Source organism: Chelonoidis abingdonii, chromosome 8 (assembly GCF_003597395.2).
Source record: "Chelonoidis abingdonii isolate Lonesome George chromosome 8, CheloAbing_2.0, whole genome shotgun sequence".
NCBI classification, from domain to species: Eukaryota; Metazoa; Chordata; order Testudines; family Testudinidae; genus Chelonoidis; species Chelonoidis abingdonii.
Window position 1 is genome coordinate 81,872,040 of NC_133776.1, and position 12,122 is coordinate 81,884,161.

General features: G+C 43.8%; 1 protein-coding gene across 1 annotated transcript in view; it reads right to left on the reverse strand.

The window, feature by feature from the left end:
• Positions 1-1,711: 1,711 nt before the first annotated feature.
• Positions 1,712-12,122, reverse strand: part of AR (androgen receptor) — a 115,046-nt gene continuing 104,635 nt past the window's right edge. The window contains exons 5-8 of the mRNA XM_032764048.2: positions 9,485-9,629; positions 6,663-6,793; positions 5,776-5,933; positions 1,712-4,386 (exon numbers count right to left, since the gene is read on the reverse strand). Of these exons, the coding sequence (XP_032619939.1) occupies positions 4,231-4,386; positions 5,776-5,933; positions 6,663-6,793; positions 9,485-9,629 (590 nt within the window). The 3' untranslated portion in view covers positions 1,712-4,230. The remainder of the gene's footprint in view (positions 4,387-5,775; positions 5,934-6,662; positions 6,794-9,484; positions 9,630-12,122) is intronic.

A 12,122-nucleotide genomic window follows, 5' to 3' on the forward strand; every position in this document is an offset into this window, starting at 1 on the left:
AGTGCCACTTCGTCATAAGGGTGATTGACCAGAGAGTTCCTACAGTGTGTAGTAAATAGGGGACACATCCTGAGATCCAGCTCCTGGGGCCTGATTCCCCTCTATTGTACACTGGGATAACTCCACTAACTTCAATGTTTGTTAGGCATTGTATTCTTGGCTTACACTAGCGTAAATGAGAGGAGAATCTAGTCAGCCCTTACGCAGGCAAACTCAATGGGAGTCTTCCCTGAGTAAGCACTAAGTACAGTGTGAGTTAGACCCTCCAGATATGGCTCAAAGCAAACACATATTGGGTGGGATCTTCAAATACACTTCAGCATTGGCCTAACGCTTGTTCTTTTTTAAGTCAATAGTAAAACTCCCATTGATTTCAATGGGAGTGGAGTTAGATCAATATTGAACACCCCATCCATTCTTCTTTTTCCCCAGCCAGACTGCAGGTTACATGGTTTTTACTCTCACTGCATGAAACTCCCTAGCAATATGCAGGAGGGTGTAGTCACCAGGTCCTTGCCCATGCCTGTAACTCCAGGAGAAACTGAACTCTTGTATGTGAAGGAAGAATTTAGCTCTATGTAATTGCAGGGGTACTTGCAAGCTATTTGCACCTGTCTTCTGGAAAGCATTGCCAAGTAATGAAATAGCTTCATGAGTTCCTGGAGTAACATTAAACAAAAACGCTAAGCAAAGTGTGCAGTAGTATTAAGGACAATTTCTACATTATCATGTGGGTTGTGGGGTTCTCTTTGTTTTATTTAAGCACACGTAGAAATAAAAATGGAAAATAAAAAAGAAAGTACAGAAGAACATTGCAAAGTCAGTGCTTTGGCATTTCGCAAGCCTTTTTCCATTCTGCAGCAGCCACTGAAAGTAAGCTGAAGAAGACAGTGTTTAAAAACCCCGGTGAATACACAGACCAATAAACGTGTCACTGATCCTATCTATTGTGACCGGATCCTTCAGTAATTCCTCTAACAATGTCGTACAAAGCCAGCTTTCAGATTAAACAAGAAGTGATACGGAACAGCTTCCAAACAAAAACCTCACTTCCCATTATGGCTGGTCTGGCACAGAAACTACTGGTGCAGGCAGGTCAGTAAAGGCAACTTAGTTGTGATGTACAGTATTGGATGGATGGCATGTACTTCAAGTGAGTCACATGCTCCTTTCCTAAAGGATTCACACTTCGTATCATCTACAGATTGTGTGCAACTTGTGTGTATAGTGCCTGTCACAGCCAGCGGCCTCCCTCTCTCTCCTCCTCTCTTGTCGGTTCTGTCCATCAAACAGGAGTGTTTGTAGGCAAGCAATACCATGCCGTCCTGCATACTCCAGACATCCTTCATTCATTATGGAGTGAGTTGTGCTGTGCCAAGCCAGCCGATCATTGTATTCATCTGCTAACTAGCTGAAAAACCACAGTGCAAAGAAGCAGGCTTTGGTGTAAACTGAACTTTTTAACCTGGTATAGTTTCAAAGTCAGTGGAGCTTTGCACCAGCTGATTTCAATCACACCAAAATGTCAGTATTTTTATAAGCCTTTAAAGAGAAAAAGATATTCATAATACCACAGTACCAACTGGCTAATATCAAAAAGAGCTTATTACTATTCTATCACTCACGAGGAGCATAGGAACACTGTGATCAGAGCCACGCCCGGTAGGGGATGAAAACTCATTCACAACTGTTGAAAAGGTTTTTGTTGTTGTTTTTGGTTTTTTTAAATGCAACCCTTACAGTATGATTGAAAAGTATCAGAGAAACTCTGTGGTCACTTTCTGTGCCAACAAGCACTCTGCACAGAACCCCAGGTGCAGCACCATGAAGCTCGACAAGCTGCTGCATTCTAAGGCTGATGGCGGCCCCCAACCCATGAAAGGCCCCACTAGCAGCAGAATTGCCACAATTCTTTTGCATGAGGAAGGAGGGGTTGGGGAGGGCATTAGGCTGGAAAAGGCCCACATACTTGAGGAGAGTAAAACTGGTGGGGATCCACAGGCTTAAACCTCTGACTCTCCTAGTGTATAAAGGAGGCTTATGGCAAATTTAATCTGCTGTTATCACATGGGCATAGTGGGATGCCATATTACATGAGATGAACTCAGATCCACCTCTTCAAAAATCTGGTTCATAAGCTAGTCCTGCCAACAGGGCTCTTGTTGCTGTGTTGGGCTCACGAGATGAGGGGAAGGGCGCAGGAGGGAACTCAGAGCCACCAGGGAATGAATGGTCAGATCCTGCATGTGCAGTACAACCTCAGAAAAAAAACAAATCTGAATAAAATTCCTAGGTGGGCCAACGTGTCCTTAGGAATGCCAGGAGGATGATTAAAGACAACATTAATCTGCCTTGAAGAAACACGCATTCCTCTCTGAAATATTGACCCTGAAAGTTGCCAATAAACAAAGATGACAAACCTTTGATCTCATTTTGAATGATAGCATGTGTGTTAGGCAGAGTTCTCCAGCTGGCATCTCACTGAGAGTGCTGCAGTCTGACGACACACTGTCATCTCCATGAGGTTTAGCTCTGGGCTTTGTTTGGGTTCTAATTTTAAAAGTAGGAATTTTAGGGACACTGAGAGGGCGTGTATTCTTTCCTTGGTGGAGATCAACTACTAACATTAATGCGAGCCATGGGAACCCCTAAGTAAGAGAACAGGCCTCTTAAATGCTATCTTTACCATTCCCTGAAATAGCTGGGAATCTCAGGCAGAGATGACCTGTGCCTGCTGGTGGGGGGGCAGAGTGAGGGCAGGCAGCTTCAGCGGTGTTACTGAGCATGCTCAGTCCATGTCAGCATGCTCAATATAAGTCAAGCAGCAAATCTAGGGGTGGGGCACATGACCTCACATGCTCCCCCACGTGCGCTGCCTCTGATCTCAGCCCACATACAACTGTTTCCAAAAGAGCAGAATAATCCCAAAGTTACTGGACCTCACAGAGCCCAAAGAGTCAAAGATCTCACCGTTTTGCTTCTGGGATTCTTTTCTGTGTTGGCTTCTGAAAGAATCTGCAAAATGGTCGGGTAAAGGGCAAATGAGAAGCACCACTGGATAATCTAGACCTTCAGACACCCACGGTGAAGGGCAGAAACAAGTGGAGACCTCAGACATTGAAGGGGAGCAGGCTAGAGGCAGAGGTGAGAGGAGACTTCAGGCACTCGTGGTGCACAGATGAGAGATGGATGCCAGTGGGAAATTTCTTTGTTTGCTGGTGTGGAGGAAAAATAATGTTCAAAACTGGAATGTGATTACTAGGTGACTGGACAGTCTTTGGACAGACTTAGATCCAGTTTGGCTCACAGTCCACAGGAAAAATGTCCTGGATGGAAGTCAGCCCTCCGCAATCTTCAGGGGTTCCAAAGGTCATAATCCTCACCAGCCCTCGTTACTGACATGACAACACTCCAAATACTCCTGTGAATTGGGCATTTCTTTGGTGAGTAAATATTTAATGCTGCTCTAAGCTGCTGATTGCACATGGGTGGATGGGTCTGGGTGCTTGACCAAAGCGGTCTGGTATATGGGTCAGCATGTATAGCCAGAGTGGCCCGGTATATGGGTCTGCATGTATGGCTGGAGTGGTGTGGTATTTGGTCTGCAGGCATGATCAGGCAGACGATAACAAGGATTTTTGCCGCAACAGGACTGTCTGATTTTGAAATAGACTTTCTAATTTCACCACGCTCTAGTCTCTTTCCCTGTCCCTTCCTGTCTCACTACTACTGCATTTTTAATTCACATGCCTCTTGAAGACATGATGCAAACAAAAAGGAAAATACCCCAGGTTAGTCAGAAAAATAACCCACCCTCTCAACTTGCATGTTTAACCTACTTCTTGTTTGCTGTAAAGAGAAAACAAATGGAGGAATTTCTCCCAGTCTGAAACTTCCCATGGCACTGCGCCACTAAACGTCACTGTGGAAAATACGCAAGCACAAGTGTGTAAACAAGTGCCACAAAGTCATCATGCCACAACATTTATAGAGATGCAGAGCCATCCAGACATACGCAGAAGCTGTGAAGGGGAGTTCAGTTCAGAGGTACCCCAGAAAAAATTGAAATCAAAGGAATCCCAATAGGTTGTCATTTGGCACTGTACATCTTCACAGCATACAGTATCTTTAGAGGAGACTCCCCAAGGCACTGCAGTACAGTAGTGCAGAGAGAACAGGCAGGAGATGGCTGAAAGGGAGTGGCAGGGGAAGGAGATCCCCTCTGGGACATCACTGCATGTGGAAGTAGATAGGTTTGACTTTCCCAGATAAGATCTTGGGAACCTGGACGGAGATGATCTCAGCCATCATTTCGGGGTAGTCCACACTGACCATGTGCGATTTAATTAAAAGGTCAAATGTAAATTGATGTAGCTCCCTGGCAATCTAAGAAAGAGAGAGAAAGTAGGAAGGTTAAATGAATGATTTAACTTCTCTGACAAATGGCTCCTGCTAACACTGTGGTGACTACAGAGGAAAGTGTTAGCAGGTACCACACCACAGGATAGGCAGCTGTGCAGTGAGACGTGATAGTTTCTGCTGTTTGGACGCTACAAACTCTTCTGCGGTTGGGAATAGCCACTAGGGGCCATTATTCATCCTGAGAACGAGCAAGTGAGCAATCTAGGCAGTGAGAGTGCTGTGGTGCTCAGGCGCTAAGTTCAGAAGGTACTAACTAGACTGTGGTTCTGCTCAGAAAAGTGACTGTGCAAATGACATCTTATTCAAACAGAGACCAGCGTCTTGTGCATGTTCAGAGTCAGGGTTGCTGGCTTTACTGAGTAAAATCTGTTTCTCTTATTGTTTCCCTGCAGAGATACAGGTGTGTGGAGGCAGATGGATTCTGTACTGCCTTGTGTATCACCAACAGAATTGATAACTAAATTCTGATTGCAGAATTTTTGTTATTGCTGATGAGGAGCCAGTCAGATAAGACCCAGCTTGATGTTCAGATCTCAGGACGAGCCTGCTGAGCTGGCAATTTGAAGAAAAAAAATCTCTAAATGAGCAGGTTTGACCTGGAGTCACTTGACCTGGAGTCACTTTTCAGAGAGGAACCACACTTTGGCATGGCAGTTGGCTTTGACTGAATGCAGCTGATTTGACTGACTGAGTTTTAGGATCTTCAGGTACACTGCAGTATCTTTCTCTAAAAGCCCTCCATGCATATCCAGTGGAGAGTTAAAGAGCAGTTAACAACCCACAGGATGTTTGAAAAACATCGAAACTACCTTCCGCAGTGGTGGTGCTCAAAAACTTGCAAGTTCTACCTAAAATAAATACAGATGCTCATTTTAGTTTCTCTGCAGTGTTCCCTTGTACCTCCCTACACTTACCGCCAGAAATACCTTCAAGATTGAAGATACTGAGGCTAGCTAACTGCTAATCTGGTTTAGTTATCTTAGGCAATGGACAGGTTTGTCCGTAACCAGTATTATAGATCATATTGTTTCCTGAAAGTTTTTCTCCCTTGTTCTCTATGATCAGTGACACTGGCACAGAATCAGGATCTTTCTCAAGAGTTCGTCTGCCTCTGAGCTCTCACCTATAGAAATGCCAATAAAAGAGAGAAGCAATTAAAGAAATTATCTCAGGTCAAAACCCTCTTTTCTGACATTACAGCCAACATTTATGAAGCTATCTCCTTATGCACCTTGTTTGTATCTGCAAGATTCCTTCCTCACCCCTGCAAAATCTCAGAGCCCTGAGTTGTCGAGTAGACCCCAGCTATAGTTATTACTGCTTCCAGTTTATGGCCATTTCATCCCCTCTTACAGGCTGCACGGAGTCCAGGAGCTTGGTGAGCTGGTAGAAGCGCCGAGAGCAGGATGTGGGATTCTTTCTCTTGCAAGAGATGATACGATCAAGTTCCTTTATGTAGTTCATTCGAAGTTCATCAAAGAACTTCTGATTCTTCAGACCGTCCACTGGAACTAGCATGGGGACAAGGACAGGAAACAATCATAATATGGAGAGAAGAAAACAAGAGCAACAGGAAGACTGAAAAAACCCCCACATCCCCAGTTATTCCCTCATCTTCCCTCCCACTGTGGATGACTGAGGCTCACTGTCTAGGGCTGAGAGGTGGGGAGAGGTTGGGTGCAGGTTGCACCTCTACTAACATTGCCTTTGTTTGGTGCTGTCATTATTACAAAACAAAGGTAGAACATCAGACCCACCACAAGCTGTGGTCAGATTTTCCTGCTCAGCCACTCATACTCACAGGTTCATTTATTAAAAGCCATTAGGCAAGGGAGTTGGCTAAGACCCCATCAAGAGTAGTACTTAAGAGCAGGTTAGATAAGGTAATTACATCGGGAGGACTCCTGCAAAATGCAGAGGGCAGGATGGATGGCCATAGTGGTCTTTGCTGGCTCCACTATGGCATCTAATTTCTATTTCTGAAGTCATTTCTCTGCCTCTCAGCACAATGGCTGAGGCAAACAGTCACAGCCGGAACATGTGGGGGAACTAAGGTGATCAGATCTCCCGATTTTATAGGGACAGTCCCGATTTTGGGGGCTTTTTCTTATATAGGCACCTATTATCCCCCACCCCGTCCCAGTTTTTTATACTTGCTATCTGGTCACCCTAGACTACATACAGGGTCACACAGGGCATATCAACTATTAATCTGCTCAGAGAAGGATGCTGCCACTCACTAATACTGAAGAGCAGTAGAGCCTTCATGCAGAGAAACTCCTGGGGAGTGATTTGAAGCCACCCGAACTCCTGAGAAAGATGTCGCATCCTGACACACTGGCTGTACATTCTGGATTTGTGCATTCGGTACCTGGCAAGATGCATTGGTGAGAAGGTTAAAGTACTGCTGGTCTGATATGCAGGCTGTTCGAGATATTTATTAAAAAAAGACAAAGACCCAACAACTTTGCATCTACCCTAACATGTTCTATCTGAAAAGGAGATAATTTTTATCTCTTGTAGGATCTCAACAGCATCATGGCCTGAATTCAGGAAATAAAAGTTTTCCAAAATACCACCCAGCATCTGCTTGCTGGGGAATGGGATGATCAGGGGGATTTTAAGGTTCACCTGACCCTCTCACTTGCTGAAAAGTGTCAGCAACAGTGTACCATATTTAACAAACTATAGGTGTGTATCCTGATGCGAGCGCTCGGAGGAAGAATCAGGCTTTGTGCTGAGCACCATGCTCACACTCTATGTATGTGGTCTCAGTGATGACACGAGGGGAACCTCAAGATTACTATTTTTTTTTTTACCACAACTTAGCTGAGGGCCAATCAGACAGTAACACTGCAGGAACTTCTGATACTCTTTGCCACCATTTCAAACTAGCAAATTAATGCTGAAGCAACAGTTCCACTGTGGCTCCCTTGACAGGAAGCAGATTCTCTTGTTAAATCTCTAATTCCCTCCCGACACACACTATTTTGATCATTCTCTGAACTGTATGTATCTTTTCTATGGATTTCTTTACTGTATAAGCACAGAGATGAATTAGCTGCAAATGTCCCATCATACAGAAAGGCCTAAAACTTCTAGCACTGCAGTTGCAACCTGAAAACCAAGGGCTCCTGGAGCACATGCCAATGTATGGGCAGCTGGAGAGGCCATTACCAGCTGAAGGAGCAATGCTCCAAGTGAGCAGGTATCCAGAACACCAGCTGAAGTTAAGACTTGATTGTCAGGTGCTGGAGACAGCACCAGTGTTGGCTGAAGACATGTATTGCGGGTGGGTGGGTGGAGAGGGGGAAACAAGCATGATGCTTCATCCTGTACCATTTGAGCGTGCCTAATGCTTACTGTTATCAGTCAGACTGCCCACGAGAGTAAGGGCTGCAGAAATGACCTGCATGGGAGAAGTGAGAGACAGGGGTATGGAAGAGGGGGACATGAGGAAGAGAAGGAGTATGGGAGGCTGGGAAGGGGGAAAAACAGGGAAGAAAGAGAGAAACCCAGGGGTGCTTCCTAGCAGGGAAGGAAGATAAGAGGGAAGAAAAAGGGAAAGAAAATAATAAAATATCAGAAGGAAGAAGAAGGAGAATGGTCTGGAGATCGATACTGAGCCAAGCCTCATTGGGCATCAATAATGAGATATTCCCAGCCTCCTCAGCTTTCACCCTCCACTAAAGCAAGGGCAACGAGCCAGGCTTTGCCAACCCTCCTTCTTCTGGGAGGCCTTGATGAAGAGAGACCAGACACTGGGATTGGGGTCCCTGACACTGCCATGGACAATGAGGCCCAACACTCCAGCCAAGTGAGATTTGGTGTTCAGAGGTTTCCAAACAATGTGAAAGGAAATGGGACAATTCTGTGTGGAAAAGGTCACAGATGCCTCATCCTATAAAAATACCAGCAGTTGTCACATCACACCCCCAAGAACATGTAGTATACAGATGATTTATGATCTGACATACTAATCCCTAATATATTACCAGGATGGCCATTTGCCATAATAATCAGGTCACTACTCATCCAGGCCATTTGCCATAATAATCAGGTCACTATCTGCTATGCAAAGCTCCCATTTATAAACGTATCTTGCACTTTGTGAGGTGCATTACACAAATCGCTATTGGCTCTGCAAGGATTATCGTGCTGTCAGTAAATTCAGCCAACAAGTTCATTATGTCTCCATTTATGCAACTATGCTTGGGTCTAAGAACTCAACAGGCCTGAAGGAGAAACCCACCAAACTCTTGATTTAAAGGAGACCCCTTTTCATTTAAGGCAACTCAGACAAAGGCAGGTGTTTTAACTATGTATTGAATTAGGTGCTTTCAATATCCTGGCAATGGGTATGGTGTAAGAGCCCAGGGAAAGAGGAAGACAGGCAGACAGACAAAGTAGAGAGCTGGTGGTTTCAGAATGAAATGCATGGTGCAGAGCTTCCTAAACCACCCTTTGAAAAGCCTCATCAGAGCAATACAGCCTGGTTACTGGGCACAACAGAAAGGTTTAACAAAAGAGCTGCTATTCTTAGTCTGGTCTATTAATTTCTAGCAGTAGTGAACGTGTCTGGGAAAGAACAACCAAAGTCTGAACATTTCCAGCAGTTGGAAGCACCTCCTTCTTCTGTGTGCACTTTAGTCACTCTACATCTGATCATGCCCTGACCCACCCACTGGTGAAGGGGAAGCCACACTGGCACTTGGAAGCACAGCAGGATCTCAGGGATTAGTCTCTTGCAATCAGCACCACCTTTCTCTGAATGAGGAGTCTATCTGAATGTAAACTCTAGGCCTGGTGAAGAAGGATAGGAGAGGCTCAGAAGTACCACCTAATGTTCCTGGATCACCTCAAGGAGATTTTGGCAGAATAACTAGTGGAAAATCAGCAATATTCTTGAATTTTGAAATGTTGTGGGCAGCTCTCGGCGTGAGGTTATCTGACCTGTACTCATCAGGAGCCTGTTAGATAGCTGTCCCTCTTTCACTCTCTGTCTGCAACCTTTCTGACATGAACAATACAAAATATCAAATTGTTGCTATTTAACACTTACTCATTGAAGACCAAGTCGGGAGCAAAGTAAAGCATCCTGGAGTTAACATTGGTGAAAGATCTCCATCCCATGGCGAAAATCATAAGACCCATCCAGGAATACTGGATTAGTGCCATTTGGTCATCCACGTGCAGGTTACGGAATCCTACAAAAGGCCATAAACAGAGATCACAAGTTCAGTCTGGATTCAAACAATTCACCATAATTTCTTTTTTTAAATACAGCACTTTAATTCCCAATCTGTGCTCCTGGGGACTTCAGAAAGTTAGGACACGGTGGCCCCCAGCCTAATCTCCATATGTCCCAGATTACCAATGTGTTCAGCTATAAGCCAGTGTGTATGGGATGTCTGCCCACACAAACTAATTCAGTCTCTTCCTTTAACCAGATGACAAAATTGCAACCTTGCTGTATTGCAACCTTGTAGCCATGGCACTGACATGCTGATAGTAAACTAGAAGCATCCAAGTCAGAAGCTGCAATTGATGGGTTGTGACTCAGTGTGGGAAGAAGAGAAGGAACAGGTGAAAACACAAACAGCTTGGGGTGGTAAAATGGGACAGTAAGTTGCACTTATATAGTATCTTTCTCCGAGAATCTCAAAGAACTTTATAAACAATAAAATAGTGTTCTCAGGATGATTCATAGTCCAGCCACAAGCACATTTGCAATTCACAGAGAGAGACACACATACACAGAGTATGCAGTCAGTAATTCAATGCTATTTCTAATTTCTCTGGATATTTATCAGTACATATAGCCATAGATAACCTGCAATCCTGATCTTAGCTTTCTATAAATTCTTACATTACTGTGACCAAATGTTAAAACAATGGTAAAGTCTTAAGTGTATAATTATGAGACATCAACTCCAACTTCTGTCTCTTGTCTGAGAAGCTGTCAATTTCAAGTGAGCACAAACCATGTGTTATCCATATGCTGTAATTGCTTTAGGATTGAATGCGCTCTTTCAGTTTTCATTTCACTGCATGAAAGCACACTTTATGTTTAAATAGTGCTATGCGGAATTAGTATAAGGTATTTTCCATTGTCAGGACTTTTAAGCACTGATGAACTTAATATTACTTGTAGGCACCTAGGGTGAGACTTGTTAGAAAAATGCAAGTAAACATTATACATTTAAATCACCTCCATGCTTTATAAACTCAGGTATGTGCCTTCTGAGAAGTATTTAACTTAGAACCAAGTTCTCTTTTCAGTAAGGTAATACATGTATAAAACGCCTTTCCTACTTATCCAATGAATTTGGTGTGTAGATGAATTCTTCAGTCTAATTTGACAGTTTACAACAGCTGGTCTCTTGAAATAGGAAGAAACCTCCATTCAGTTCAAGGTGGTCTTAGCACTATCTATGTGGCCCTTATTACCATAGCATCCTTGTGTTTCTTCAGCGAAAAAGAAAAACATCAAATTTTCATTGCTCTTCTTTGCCAGGAGGTGTAGCTTGAAAGCTAGCAGAAAATACATACATGTATTTTGTGTGTGTGTGGTTGCATTTAGTTCTGCATGTTGGGAGGCCTATCTGTTGTCATTCTTATCTCTTGTGGGAGTCAGTTAAATGGTCTAGGCGCAGGTCTGGTGAGGGATGACTCCTGCACTCACAAGCCCATCTGCTGGTCGACAGTTTAATGGCTGCAGTGGAAAGTAGCAGACTTGGCAGGGGTTGGTTATGGAGCGAGAGGCAATCACTCAGGTTTCCCATAGAGGGCTTTATATGTTAAAAAACAGAGTTTGAATTTGGCTCTCTATTCAATGGGAAAGCAGTGTAGAGAGAAGTTCACAGGGTGACCCTGTTCATAGCAGCCTGTGCTTGGATGCAGACAGATGTTCTATATAGGGTGACAGCCTTTGTTGGATGGAAATAAGGGAAGGGCACATGAAAAATGAGAACATTGCTTTATTTTAAGGGAAATTTTAGGGAAACACTATTTCCCTTAGCATAGCATTTAGTTTTCTCTCATGGGTACATTTCTACTGCCCTCCAGTATACAATGCAATCATCATAAGCTTCAATTTCATGTTTAAAATGGTACTTATTATCAGTTTTAATACCTTTCAATACATCTTAAAATAAAGGATGCATGGTCATCCTAAGGGGCAAATCAGTGAAACAAGGGAAGGGTGATCACCCTAGATCTATACTAGATGAAAATTTAATGGGCTACTAGGCTTCATCCTTAGATATAATGACTAGCCTGACTTGAACCTGAAGGACATGAATATGTGGAGTGCTGTAATCAGATCTTTCTTTAGTAGAATGGGGCACAGTCTCTTGCCGAGTCACAAGTGGAAAAGAGCATTTTTTGCAGCTATTAATGGCCTGGAAGAGGCTGGGATGAAGATTCCCCTCCATATCTTAAGATGAAGGGACAACAGTGAATGGCCTCTCAGGAGAGAGACAATGGGTGGGAGGAGGACTGGACTATCACTAGGCCTGTCGTTTCATTTCTTTATTTTGAACTTGTGTTACCATAGAAGGGAAGGACCTTTTGGCTTAGTCAGAAGGCTCAGTTCCTTACCAGTGAAAAGGAAGCAGAGGCATGGCTGCATCTCTGTGAAAGCCACTGCTACACATGGCAATCTGGGGATCCACATGCATTGTGAGGAGCTCACAAGG